At 38.2% G+C, this 14,915-nt stretch overlaps 2 protein-coding genes across 2 annotated transcripts; one reads left to right on the top strand and one right to left on the bottom strand.

Moving 5' to 3' along the window:
• Positions 1-1,790: 1,790 nt before the first annotated feature.
• LOC121945297 (C-type lectin domain family 4 member D-like) lies at positions 1,791-4,550 on the bottom strand. Its single transcript, XM_042489417.1, has 5 exons — positions 4,463-4,550; positions 4,156-4,380; positions 3,408-3,559; positions 3,210-3,328; positions 1,791-2,063 (listed from the first exon to the last, which is right to left on the bottom strand). Exons 1-5 carry the CDS (start codon positions 4,476-4,478, stop codon positions 1,898-1,900), a joined length of 678 nt encoding a protein of 225 aa, XP_042345351.1. The 5' UTR covers positions 4,479-4,550; the 3' UTR covers positions 1,791-1,897.
• Positions 4,551-5,428: 878 nt separating this feature from the next.
• si:ch73-86n18.1 (uncharacterized protein LOC564061 homolog) lies at positions 5,429-14,383 on the top strand. Its single transcript, XM_042489411.1, has 6 exons — positions 5,429-5,866; positions 7,847-7,957; positions 11,061-11,192; positions 11,302-11,453; positions 12,559-12,680; positions 13,621-14,383. The coding sequence occupies exons 1-6, from the start codon at positions 5,779-5,781 to the stop codon at positions 13,781-13,783; spliced, it is 768 nt and encodes a 255-aa protein (XP_042345345.1). The 5' UTR covers positions 5,429-5,778; the 3' UTR covers positions 13,784-14,383.
• The last annotated feature ends 532 nt before the right edge of the window (positions 14,384-14,915 follow it).

The raw sequence follows: 14,915 nt of genomic DNA, 5'->3' as shown, positions 1-14,915 counted from the left end.
AGACTCTGTTTTGGAGTTTTCTGTTTTTTTTATTTCCTTGTTTCCTCTTTTATTTTGTATTTTCACTCCCTGTGTGTCATCTGTGGTGTTTTCTTCCTGTCTCTGTGTTTCCCTGATTTGTTTCACCAGTCTTGTTTGTCTTTCCTTGTTGGTCTCCCTTGCACACCTGTCTCTGTTTTAGTCTTGTTTGCTCCTCCCTAGTGTTCCCAATCACGCCCTCATTATTTAGCCATTCGCTGTGTGTCTCTCCTGTTCCTGTGTGCACCTACCCCAGCTGTGTGTCATTGTCTTAATTATTTCTCCACGTATATATACCGCTGTGTTTCCTTGTCTTTGTCAGTTCGTCTGTTATCCCTGCTCCGTTCATGCTGCTGATTGTTCCTGTTAATGTGCTCTGCTGTGTTCCTGACTGTTCACCCTGCTGTATCCTGCTGTGATGCTCTGTGTTTCGGTGTGTTGCCACCTTAGTCCTTGGTTTGTTTCAGTTCAGTTTTTGTTTCAGGCTTTTTGGTAATTTGGGTTTTTGGTCACCTTTTTGTTTTTGTGGATTTTATTACCAGCATTGGACCCTCGTGTTTTGTTTACACACCAGTCTGCTTTTTTGTGTTCTGCATTTGGGTCCTCATTCACATCACCTTGTGACAGTTCTACGTATGTATTGTAATAACGTTTGATGACTGTTTCTGTTTCTGCTGCACAGCCAAAGCTGAGTGTGTGGATGGTTGGTCGCATGCAGTGTCACAGTCATCATGCTCCAATTCAGTTCAATTCAATTCAAAAACACTTTATTCATCCCCGAGGGACGATTTGTAAGGCACGCAGAGCAGTGAAGTGAAAAAACTATACATACCGACAATGACTTAAAAGACAACAAATAAAAGAAAACAATGACGTGGGGGAAAAGAAATGCCATAAACAAAGCTGCAATAAATAAAAAGCTGTAAACCTCGTCCTCCTCATCCTCATTTTCATCCTCTGCTTACGCAGACAAGTACAGTTAAACCATTCCTATTCTTTTCTGTTTGATTAATCCAGGATATTACTGTGGTATTAAGAATTTCATCTCTCTCTCTCTGTCTCTGTGGCTGACTTTAGCAGAAGATGAGAGCCCTCAAGCATCAAATTTGCCAATGCAAAATGTCCGTCACCATTTCCTGGACTCATGAGCACTGAAATCTGAATTACACCTTAAGCAATTAAGTCTTTTATGAAGATACAAACATTAATAAAATAAACATCTTGCTTTTTGTGGCTCTGTTTCTATTCCCACATCTTAAAAGGAAACCTGTGATTTTTTTCTGTTTCAGCCTGAAGCCAAAAGGATTCTACAGAACATAACATCTCCCAAAAAAGACGTTTTCAAGAGGACATCGCAGCCAATTGAATTTCTGTCCAGATAAGATGGATTTTTCTGTCATAACTGCTGAACCTCTGTTAGGTGTGTTAGATGAGGGTCTGAAAGTTTAAAACAAAGTTCAGTTCAAAGACTTTTATCACACAAAAATATATTTTCAAGTTGTATGTATGCTGTATAAATCAGCCAAATGGCATGGAGTGTTTTTTTTTTTTTTTTTACTCGTAAAAGGGACTTTTATATTTGACAGAAGTGCGCTTCATTTTAACATTATTGTTTGTGATATTAGCTGTTAATAATTGTTTATGTTGTGCTCTCATTCCCTATATGTAATATACTTTTATGATGCTGTATAATACTGCACTGACAGGCTTCATTTCCTGCTTTTATGACATATATTATTTTTAAAAATACCAAACAATTAAAAACAGGACTATTTTAGTTGGAGATTTTTTTTATTTGTAGATCTGTTTGTAAAAAAATTCCAATAAAGTATCAATATTTTCCACATGTGACTGGTGGTCCCGCAGTGGTGTGTCAGGCTCATTTGACCGGGAGAGCCGCCTTCTGACAGATTCGGCGATACGTGAAGTGACAGGGAACATCGTACCAGGTTTGGAGGAGAGCGTCCACCACCGCACAGTCCTCTCCTTCTGTCTCACCCCACAGGTAGTTGTCAGGCTGTACAAGGTAGTCTGTGCTCCAAAATCTACACAGTGGGAAGACAGAAGAAAGCAGTGTTTGATGTTCATTGTTTTATCCTGATGTATCTAATAAACTGAAACTATTATAATAGCTTCATTGGGGGGATGTGGATTATGTAGCAGTTTTCAAGGGTAATGACTGATGTTAACCAGCCATGTCTCTTTTCTGATGTTTATTCATGAGAGGGAATTTTCTCTGTCTCTCACAATATCAACTTTCCTACTGATGATGACCCTTAAAGGTCTTGTATGTAAGATGTAGTGGCATCTATCTGTGAGGTTGCAGATTACAACCAGCTGAAACTTCTCTCATGTGATAAATGTGATAAGCGTGTAGGTGGTCAATGCAAAAATCTGAATGGTCCGATCTAGAGCTGATGTTTGATTTGTCAAACACAGACACATATTTAAACCTAGGCTAGGCAGGCTAGATTTAAATATGCAACAAAGATATTGAGATATTTTGTGTTTGTAAAAGTGGTGGAACATACAGTATATATCTGATTTAATCAAATCAAGTACTGCTACTGCTTTTTTTTTGCGTCACAACATTTCAGATGGAACAATTGTATTTGCTGGACTACACTATGTACATTTGTTGAAAGAAGCATTCAGATTCTTTACTGGAAGACGTATTTCACAGATTTAACGGCACTTCAGCTGCAGTTTCTACCTTTATATGGTACACTTGTGACATCACAACTTCACAGATGTCTTAATGGCTCGGTTAAAGGCAGTTTCTGAATACAAACTGTATGCATTCCTCTGTGGATTGAGTGTTTTGATACTTTCACGATACTTAGATAGTCGTGATTCCTGCTTTATAATCAAAAAAGACATGGAAATCTTTAAGTAAAAGTAGCAAAGCACATTAAAAAGTGAAAGTCCTACATTCGACATTTTACTGAAATACTGTTTATGTATTATCAGCAAAATGTACTTGAAGTTCAAAAGTAAACGTTCTTGTGCCGGCAGCATGGCCTCTGTCAGTGCTACATTATATTATACTGTTGCATTGTGTTGCAGCTACACAAAATTTTTACTTATTGAACTTCTGAATTTTAGTATTTTTTGTGTATGGACAGTTTTTAAAGTACTTACAGCATATTATTAGTATATTAGTAGTAGTATATTAGTTGCTTCATACATACGGAATTTCAAGTGGTTTTTTGTCCTCCCATCTCCACTCTCCTTCCTTCTCAATGTCGTTCAGTCCGATGAAGTAGTATAATGAGCCTCCGATTCTATTGGATTCTATTCTCACAGCATCCTAAAAATGTATTGCATCCAAATTTTTAGTTAATACTCTGAATTAACAAATGTCTCCCCACACACAGAAAAGAACTTACATGCTGTTCTTTGGTGGTCAAGGTGGCAAGATGGGCGCCCATCTCTGAACACATCTGTGAGCTGTTTGAATAGGAGGCCCTGTCAGTGCTGAGGTGGAAGCATTGATCCTCCACGTGAAGCCACCCGTCAGGACACGCGCTGCAACTGAGTGCTGTGGTAGAGTGCATGTGTTACTTTAACTTTTGAAACCAGGATCAACATGCGTTTTCTCGTGCTGCATTTAGAGGCCTTTCACAAGCTCAATGACTATTTGAAACCTTTGCAAAATTGATTGATTTCTTAATTTCTTTTGAAAATGGGAAAAAAAAGCCAAGATCAACTTGACAAGAATGTCCTTAAAAAAAATTTTAATAATATTTTTTTCCCCCAAAACAAATAGGGAAAATGTTCAGAAAAGTATCTTTATCATTATAATCATAATATTTCAATATTGAAAATTATATTACAAAATAATAGCGTAAATAAATATTGTTTTTTTAAAAACAAAAAAAAATGTGATTGCATTGTTTGTATTTGTTTTTTAATTTTTCAAACATATTTTCTAGAGATTTTCTTGTTGTTCAGTGCCATCTCCCCATGTTTTTAGAAATGAGTCAGTCCTATTTTCTCAGGTTTCAGAGGGTTAAACAAACAAACTGGTTAATAAGGAAAACCTTACAGATTGTTAACAACAAAATGCTGAACACATATGGGACTAAAGAATAGAAACAAATGATGAGTCCATCTGCTGGAGCATGGACAAGATACCTGAAAGGTCATCTGAAGCTGAGCACTTGTATGCCAGGGTGGCGTACTGGTGACACAGACGTCTGTAACGACTCTCCAACAAGTCTAGTCTAAGCTTTAGAAAGGCTGCGTCTGGCTCTTGTTGGACAACTGGTCCCTGTGCCTCAAGACTGTCTTCAGCCTGAGAGGTCCCACCAATCAACAGGCCGATGAGAACACAGAGGACGACATTGCCTCTGATGCACACTGAAGAGACAGAATATAAAGACACACGGCATTAAGGTACATGCAGATCCAGTTGTACACACTGTGCATAGGAAGAATTTACCTTCTATTTTGATCATGTCTTTCAGATTGTTTGATACCGCAAACTTTGGAATTTTCCTCTGCTCACTGTGTGTTTTATAGACTAGTTTGTGTACTAAAGAGCAGGGGAGAGAAAGTACAGATTGCACAAATCTTTTTTCGTGAACATCAAAGCATGCAAACTCAGATGGCGCAATGTCTGGTAGCCAAACCGGTGATGACCTGCCATATTGGATCAGATAGACAAACATTTCTTGATAGAGCGCTGGCATTATTTACTGTTACATGGGCAAAGTGTTCTACTTTTTCCAAACCTGGCAACGACAGAGGTCTAAAAACTATGACTCAGTGTGTGTGTGTGTGTGTGTGTGTGTGTGTGTGTGTGTGTGTGTGTGTGTGTGTGTGTGTGTTTGTGTGTGTGTGTATGTGTGTGCACGCTGGGAGTTATTTGTATTCTCTTTGTTAGTAGAGCAGCTGCAACAATATCACCTCGACACCACACACACCAGATGCCCACTCTATTGCTCCAAGACTGTCTTTTTTTTAATTTTGGTATATGGCCTGTTTATTTATTTATTTTCTTGGCATCTGATTCCCTAAGCCATTGTCAGCTCTTCTTCTCCACAAGATTTTGTTATTCAAACCCAGCTAATTCAAGTCGTTTTGAGTGACTACTGAGCCAAAATTTGTGGTTGCACCATCATCACAAACTCGTTGGCTTGTTGAGCACTTTTTACATGATTCTCAGCTTGGCCGTGCTCTCAGCTGTTTTCCCCTCATGGCCTGTCTCAGTTCATGTTTTAATTTTTTTTAATGAATGTCAGGACACTGAAAGAACTCACTGTTTTTTCCCATCTATTTCGAAAAAAAAGTATTCCTGTTCCAACTTCTACTCCCACGTAAACTTCAGTGTCAGCGATCACACATCCGTGTTTCTCTCCAAGCAGAGCTCGGGAGTGAAGAAACTACCAGATTATGCAATACAGAGCAAGCTGACAGTGAAAGAGCACAGCAACAGGCGGAAATTCAGCCCACAGAGCAAACAAACTGAGGAAAGAACGTCCCAGTTCGGATTAACAGACTCTCCTCTTTTCCAGAAAAACACTTAACAAAAAGCTGGAATTATTTAGTTGTAGGTACAAGACAGTTTAACTGAACACATTTGTCACGGCACTGCAGCAGTGTTGTGGGCAGGGGGACGTGCCTCGATAAATCAACCAGCAGGGACAAATTTAATTTCAAGGAGAAATATTGCTGCTCGGGAGAGAAGATACCAAAGCCTTCTGGGAGCAGAGGAGGTACAGCACAGAGAGAGACAGAGTGTTAACAAGGGCAGCCATGGAGAGAGACAACTACACCGGCCTGCAGGAGTTATCAGAGGAGCCGACAGCTGGAGGGAGCAGGCTCATACTGGAACACAGTGACGGTACTTTGAGTTTAAACATGTGAGAAAAATACTTAGAGATCCCAAGTGAATAAGAGCCAGTGGAGGAACGTACATTTTATCTACAGATCAGTATGTTTACTCAAGTACTGTACTTTGAGACAAGGTTGAGTTTACTTCTTTGTAATGCAACCTAAACATCTTTCAGAGGGAAAACATATACTCCAGACATTGGTGAAGAAGTATTCAGATTCTTTAGAAAAAGCTGTCATACAAAGTAAACAGTAAAAGTTCAATTTTTCAGCATTTTCCTAAAGTAAATGTGCTATCTATGTTTTATCTGCAAAATGCACTTGAAGATTAAAAATAAGTTCTCATTATGCAGTCAGCATGGCCTCTATCAGTGCTACATTGTTACATGTTAGAGGTTACAATTGCATTATTAAAGCTAGTCCATGAGCATGTGAACATACTACTTAAAGGGATAGTTCACCCCAAAATCAAAAATACATATTTTTCTTCATACACGTCGTGCTATTTATCAGTCTACATTGTTTAAGTGTGAGTTGCTGAGTGTTGGAGTATCGTCTGTAGAGATTCACTGCCTCCTCTCCTATATAATGGGTCTAGATGACCATGACCTGATTACTCAAGGTAATCCACAGACCATGTTGTGTGCAGTTTTATGTAGGAACTATTTTCTCTCCACCAAAATACACCCGCCTACTGTATCACTACACTAAAGGAATAGTGCACTCACTGCCACTGAGCTACCTAATATTACAGCTCAGCCGAGGAGGACGCCTTAATGTTTACATCTTGCTCTGTCTCAAGCCTCTTGTCCATGAGTAGATGCTCCTGTCCTTCTGTGGAGTGATACAGTTGACAGATGTAGTACAGTAGAAAGAAAATAGTTCCTACATGAAACTGCTCCCAACAAGATCTGTGAATTATCTACCACATCATTGCTGCTGAGTTTTCAAATTTATTTTTTTAGGCACTTCAAGCACAACAAAGCAGACATCTCTGAGGCCAATAAACTTTTTTCCCACTGTGACATTTTTACATGTCACAGTGGGAGAAGAACAGGTGTATTCCACTTGATGGAGGCCCTGGTGTTGTGCATGCTGGCTCACATGGATAGCTTACTGGTGTCCTTAATGGAACTGAGCCATTGTTAACTTTATCAGTTTCATCTGCATGCTCCTACAAGTCAACGACTGCTGTGAAAAAAGTCCAGCACGCTGCAACAAAAAAAAATCTAGAATCATAAACAGCACTACAGGTAAGAGGAAAATGTTTGTTTTATTTTGGTGGGGGGCTGTCCTCCTAATGTTTTAGAGGAGCTCATTCTATCTATTTATTATTCTGTATTTAGGTGGTATAATCAGAATACCAGTACTGTTCTCAGGTGCGATTTGAGGTACTTTTACTTTACTTGAGTAGTGTGGTTCCATTTTCTTTGATTCAACAACATTTTAGAAGGAAATATTGTGCTTTTCACTACTTGTTACTTTACAGATTAAGATTTTATACACAAAACATATCAAAATTAGATATCATATGAGGGACTGTTATAAAACCAGCTACTAAAAACTATGTGAATTAGATAATCAGTTCTATATGAACCCACATTAAAATTCTGCTTGAATGTGTGTGTATCAATAATAATAAAACTGTAATATTTAATAGTATTCTAATTCTCTATTTCTGCACTTTTGAATGCAGGACTTTAGTGAAGGATCTAAATGCTTAGATACTACTGAATATTCTAAATGCACACGGCATGGGTGCATTTTTGTGTTTGTACTCATACTTGGCAGCAAGAGACACAAATGAACACTTGACCTAACTTTCCAGCAGACTTTCAGCATTACCCTTTGGGAATAGTAAATGTTATGAAGACAAATCTGGTCAAATGGTTTTGCCCCACAGTCTTCTGTGCTCTACACAGCTGCACCAGAGAATTAAAAATGGTGAATTGACAGCTTCCATGCTGCGGACTGTTTTGTGTCTAATCAGGCTCCCAGGGACTGAAGCGGGGTGTTGAGTGTTTGAGGAGTCGGACTGCTCTCCTGTTGCTTATTGGCTTCTTGGCCTCCATCTGCGCCAACATCGTGCTTACTGTGCTCTGTAAGTATAAACAACCTCCTGTGCTTCCTGCCCTCCAGCCTGAGTATGTATATGTCCACCTGTCTGTCTCTCCCCGTCTGTGAGTCTCACTCTTGCTGATTATTCTCTCTTTATTTCGGCTCAGTGCGCTTTTGGACACCTATAATTGGCAATAAAAAAGATAAAGCGCTCTCTCCAGTCCGGTGAGGGTCATGTAATAGAAAAAGCACAAAAGTCCATAATTGTGAAATATTTCTCCTGCAGGGCCAACGGGCTCTGGCAGCTCTGCCTGATAATGTGCTTGTGAGGACACTCTCTCATTTAAAACAAACACCACTGGGGATGTACGGGCTTGATCTATTACCACCACAACAGCACACACACATTCACACACATGCGCACGCACACACACACACACACACACACACACACACAGAGGCTTTTGAGTACAATTTTAGTATCTAAAAATAATGACTTACAATAAGAGATGGAAATAAAAAGAAACATGTTACACTTTCAATGGCAGCTGCATCTGTTACGCAGCCCAAGACTCTTGATAGAGACTCACTTTAAGAATATGATATAGAAGACCGCATTATGTACTGTATCATGATAAATTGGGCAATATTCCCAGCAGTTAAATATAACTGCCATGGGTCATTTAGAGTGGTAATGTAAATGTTTTCATTTTATTTAGGATGACTCTTTATTTGCTCTATAATGATACATTAGCTGCACAGTAAACCACATTAGCCCAGTGACAATCCTAGACTCGAAGGGGCCCCAGGCAAAGAATCCCATCATGGTCCCCCCCACCCCCACCCCACACCCTCATAAAAATGCAACCTTAGTACATAAAACACTGGTCAGCAACATTAAAGACTGACTTTTTTTTATTGCAAAGGCAAATTGGAACTTGAAAATGAACAGTGTAGACAGAATCACAATGTCTGTTTACAGAGCTTCCGTGTAGAAAGTCCTTGCATCATGCACATAAACCCTGTGAAACCTGAGAAAACTGTTTTGATTTCTTTCAGAAACGTTGGGAATAAGACAAACAAGCAATAAAAGAGGAAATTAATTAGCAAAATTTGTAAAAAAAAAAAAAGTACAAGAAAATTACCTGAAAATTGGAAAAAGAAAGGAAGACAAACAAGCAAGGCAAAAATGTATGGAACATCATTTTAAATATGCCATTATGGTAATTATAAATAGTTTTTCCCTATTTTTTTCTTTTTTTCCCTAGACATTTTACCCTAGCCATAATATTTCTCAATCAGCTTATTTCTTGCAATCTGTGGACCATTTCTTACCAGTTTGCTCATTACCTTTTATCCCATGTTTTTGAAAGTAATCGCACCAATGTGTTTAGGGTTTAAAAGGTTAAATAAATTGGTGCTGGAGTTCTGTCGGGCGATGATGAGGGATATCTAGGCACTGGTTAGATTGAGTAAAGTCTACCACATTTCATCTACACATTGTACCCACATTGTTTTGATAATGTTGAAAATCAGCAAAGTATCCTTTTAAATATATAATAATAAACCCAGCCCACTTTAATAATCTAACACAAAGTTACTGTACTAATAACAGCAAAATATGAATGCACAAAATATAAATATGCATTTGCCTGATTTGCCACTCTTAACTGCGCACCCCTGCATTTGCCACATGAAAATTTTAGCACATTTCAGCATCTAATTTAACAAATATCACACACATTTTTAAAATGCAGTTCATTGCATCACATCAGTTTTTGTGGTTTTTGTGGTAGCCAGCAATGTGCTGGCTACGTCATGTTAACCTCACTGCAGTACCTGCACCTGTGTTTTTACATCAGCAGGCTTGTCAGTAAATGTTAACATGTCATTCGTTTTATCAAGAAGGACTTGTTTTCATAATTCATGCTAAGTCTGATGTAATTCTTCAACCTCAGCAAAACATCCAGCTTACAGTCAATCATGGTTAAACTCTATAAAAAAGACTTTCAGTTCCACCAGTTACTTTATCAAGATTTTAAATTCATTCTGAAATGTTGTGTCTATGATGGTATATTTTAATGAAAGTCACATAAAAATGTACACGTTACCTTTATTAATGACTTCTATTACATCAATTACTCTGGATATGTTGGTTTAATAGGCAAAAGGGAAGTGACAGCATAAACAGAGGAAACACAAATGTGGAAAAATATCTAGCAATGAAACCAGGGAAAGTTCATAATATTATATGTGATAATTTTTTCTACAGCCGCAAGGGAGCGCATATAAACTCAATTATTTCAGCAACAGCAGCAATAAAATCTTAGAAATTCACAGGCTGTACAGAGGAGCATCATGTGCTGGAAGAGGGAGAAGTTAGTGGTGGATTGGAAAACACAACAGTATGAAAATTACATTAGTTTATATTTATGTATTTGTTAATATTGGTCCAGACTGAAATATCTCAACATTTACAAGATGGATTGGAATGAAATTTTGCAGAGGATGAATCCAAAATATTTTAATGATCCCCTGAGGTTTTATCTTACGTTATCACTGGGTTAACATTTGTAGCTTTTAACAAAATCATCAAGTGTTAGATGGACTGCAGCAAAATTTGGTTCAGATTTCATGCGACATACAGCAAAGCGAGGCCAGAATCGAACCCACGGCTACTGCGGCAAGGATACATCCTCTTTATATGGGGCGACGCTCTATCCACTGAGCCAGTAGGCGCCCCATTCTGTTAAATTTTATTTGGCTTTTGTTACTAATTACTTTTCAAGTAGGATTTTAGTTTGTTTTGGGTTTAAATACCTTTTTTGTTGTTGTTGTTGCTAGACTGTCTGGCTGTCTAACTGTCTGCTAAATGTCCCAACTTCTTGTTAAAAATACTTGGTTTTGTCATTGAAACAAGGTCTGCTAAATGCCCCGATGTCTCGTAACAAATACCTGATTTTGTCGCCAGAAAATGGCTGCTAAATTTCCCCAAAACATCCAGTTTTCTTAAGTACTTAATAAATACATTTCCTGATTTGACTTTAATTCTCCATATGCACGACTTTTACTAGTAACAGAGTATTTTTTACAGTGTGATATTGGTACTTTTACCCAAGTAACTGACTATCTATCTGTCTTCTCAGTGATTGGCAGGCCGGTGCCGGGTGCCCCTCTGGACTCCTCATCTCTGGGTTTTAAACTGAACTCGGTGCAGAAACGTTACATCCAGCTGTGTGAGGACTACACCGCTCTGGGACAGGGCTGTTCTAAGACAGGTGGCAGGATGTAGATCAAACATGTACACGATCTTCACGACGAACCCCTACATTTTTTTTCTTTTTTGTTTTTTTCATCTCGCCCTCTTTCTCTCTCTCTCATTAACAGTGAAGCAGTGCAGGGAGTGTCCTGACAAATGGATTCATGTTGGGGATCAGTGTTACTACTTCAGCAATAACAAGCTGGACTGGCTGAAGAGCAGAGATAGCTGTGAAGAGATGGGCAGCCATCTTACCATACTGCACACCATGGAGCAGCATGTGAGTGTGTCTGTGTGAGTGTGTGTGTGAACTGATCTCAACTCACTGTATCAGCAGACTCTATAGACAGAAGTTAACACTTTGTCAGTGGAGCCCTGCTGACTGGCACAGGTATTCCCGGTTCCCCTTTAATTGGGTCAGTTATTCTGTGTGTGTGCGTGTGTGTGTGTGTGTGTGTGTGTTAGGATGGGAAACAGACATCTTTGTGAGTCAAGGAGATAGCTTAAGATTGAAAGTGAGATTTAAGTTAAGGCCTAAACTTTTTCATAATGGGCATTTTGACTCATCATGGTAGGAAAAGCACAGCCGTTACTAATAACATTATTGATGATGCTGTTTTATTTAAGCATCACAGTACACCATGACTATGCGACTGTGAGCCAGCATGATAATAATAGGATCCTGAAATTAAAGCAGCTAATTTATATTCATCCCTCATTAATTTTGTTTTTCCAACTGTGAATTGTTCGAATTTCAGCAGTAAAAAGTATCTAATCTTCAACCCATCAATTAAATACATAATCAAAAACAAAAAAAAAAAGTACAATTACTAAGTATACCAAGTACCACGGTCTGACCATTAGGTGATTGGGCATGTCTTTCAATTGTAGGTAGAAGGCACTTGAGCTTAAAGTAGGTGGTTTAGTTACTCAGTCCCTCTAGGATTTCACAATGTTGCGATTGCAGCTACGCACAGTGTATTGATCCACTCAGCCCCCCTCTTTCTCTCAGCTTATCATAAGACTGCTGCTGCACCTCTCATACATACAGTGACAGAGAGAGCTGTTTGCAGCATTAACAGGTTTGTTGACTGAGTCGAGTCTGTGTGAGCAGCACCGTAACACACACATTAGGGACCCTGCAGCAGCCGACCCCAAGTGGAGCTCTTTCCTGCAGCACAGAGTAGTGCAGAGTCGTGAGGACACTAATCACTTCATGTTTACAATCAGGTCGGCATCCTATGTAATTGTAACTTCAATTAAAAAAAACAAAGTCTTATGATAAAAAAAAAGCCAAAAATTATCACAACTTGAATCACAATTTTCTTAGAAGGCTACTGTGAAATAAGGCATGTGTGTCTTTCTGTCTGTCTGTTTCACTTCAGGATGCTCTGGAAAAAGAAGCCAAGAAAATTGGTGGATTTGATTACCACTTCTGGATCGGCCTGTCTGATATTGAGACAGAAGGAGAATGGAGATGGGTGGACAACACAACACTGCAACACAAGTACAATCTGAATTTAATATTTACTGCATTTATCATGTATTTGTTTTAATATTTTATATTAACTCTATAAAATCTGGAGTGACACAAGTATTTAACCCTTGGAATCCTGAGCAAATTGACCACTGCCTAGATATCCCTCCTCATCGCCCGGCAGAACTCCAGCACCATTTCATTTAACCCTTTAAACCCTAAACACATTGGTGCGATTACTTTCAAAAGCATGGGAAAAAAGGTAATAAGCAACTTGGTAAAAAATTACTGGATTTAGAAAATTATTTTTAAAGCTCAGAGAAAAATGTCTGGGGTAAAAAAAGCCAGGGGAGAAAATATACACATAATTATAAAAATTAAATATTTGAAACTGTGTCAGAGAATTGTCATTTTAAAACATTTCTTCAAAGGTAATTTCCGTCTTTTTTAAGTTTACTTGTCTGTCTCTCTCTCTATTTTTAAAATTTGGGTAATTTTCTTTATTTGCCTAAATTCTACTTTTTTTTTTTTTTTTTTTTTTTTTTTTTACAAATTTCTTGCTATTTGGGGGTCTTTTTTTCTTCAGTTGCCCTTTTCCCATATTATTGAATGAAATCAAGCCAATTTGCTCAGGTTTCAGCGGGTTAAAGTTGCTAACCTGCATTCACTTTTTATCTTAATGACACTGAATAAACTGTGCAAGAAGCATCTAAACTGACCAAAGCAAATTAAGCAGCCAGAAAAAATGATATAAAAAAATTAACAATTGCAACATAAAAAAAGAAAGACACACAACAATCAGTTATTTTGTCAAAACCTCAGATATATCTGCTGATATATCTGAGGTCAAAAATGTCATCAATGAATCAAAGGCTTTAGCAAGGTGAGCCTGTTTTTCTCATGTCAGAATTGTTGTTATTTGCAGCTCAGCCAATCTATCCCTGTCTCGTCCTCTCTCCCTCTGTCACAGTTACTGGGATCAGTGGAGCTCAGAGCCAAATAACCACCAGTCAGGAGGGGAGCATGGAGAGGACTGTGCCACTTTAGACAGCCACGCAAAGACATGGTTTGATGTTCCTTGTGAGCACATTTATAAACGGATCTGCCAGATGGACGCCATTCAGTTCAACTGAATCCTCATATAACTGAAAATACTCCACAACTGGGAAGTCTGGAAATTAAACGGGGTTGTGAAGGGGGGAAAAATGAATGGGTATTTGGAATTAAAGAAAATAAATCGTGCACTGAAATGTAATTTTACTGACATACAATATGCACAGGAGATGTTATTTTTTTAACTGAAGTAGTTTGGGAAATTCTGTACATTGCATTGAGATACAACATGGGGCAATGACATCAAGTAACATTTTTGGGAGCGTGTCCATTGTCAATTAATGAGCCAATTACTGCACATAGTTTTGAGATATTTCCAAATGACTTTTCTTTGAATGTCAGGTCATCCAGGTCTGACATTAGAAAAAGGTCCTCGTATTAGAAAATTGAATGCCACAGACACTGTCTGCTGGAGGTTTGGACATGATTGTTGTCTTTTATGTCTTTTTACTTTTATGTGCATCTTTGGAAGAGATTTTTGCACACAACACAACATACTTCAAAAACATTTCAGATTTTATTGTAGTTTTTTTTCCACAAGATTTATATTGCTTCTTCACACTGCTTTGGGCTTTTGAGGCAGAATTTGTCAATAAATGTTCTTGTTTTCTACAGTCTAACTTAACAATCCTCTGTATGAAGAAAAAAATAGGGAGTCCTAATTCCTGCACTTGGTCAAGACACTATGTGTAGGTGAATGTAAGATAGAAATCAAGTGCTCTTTGAGGACAGGGCAAATAGTCACATAAGAATGAAAGGAAATTACTTTCCCAGCTCACTCAGTATAGAAGTCCATGCTATGGCATTCAGGGCGCTCTGATTATAGTTAAAAAATCCTTTAGTCTCACATGAATAAAGCAACATGTTTTTGACTTCAGACAGTCTCCTTTAGGGTATGAATACCCTGATGTGGTATGAAGATGAAGACTGTCTGAAGTCAAAACACACTGGTTTATCCATGTGGGAACAAAGGATATTCAAAGGTCTGATCATTAAAAATTGATTATTTACCATCATTTAGTTACTTAGATTTAAGTTATTTTATGAAAACCCGGAGACACATTTTTCGGATACTGTTAATCTTGTGAGTATTTTGGATAAATATCACATTTGTTCATGTAAATGAAAAGGATGTAATTCCCCTTTCACTAC

The sequence above is a fragment of the Plectropomus leopardus genome, chromosome 7, assembly GCF_008729295.1.
Source record: "Plectropomus leopardus isolate mb chromosome 7, YSFRI_Pleo_2.0, whole genome shotgun sequence".
Taxonomy (NCBI): domain Eukaryota; kingdom Metazoa; phylum Chordata; class Actinopteri; order Perciformes; family Serranidae; genus Plectropomus; species Plectropomus leopardus.
Note: the sequence above shows the minus strand (reverse complement) of the source record. Positions and strands in the feature narration are given on the sequence as shown.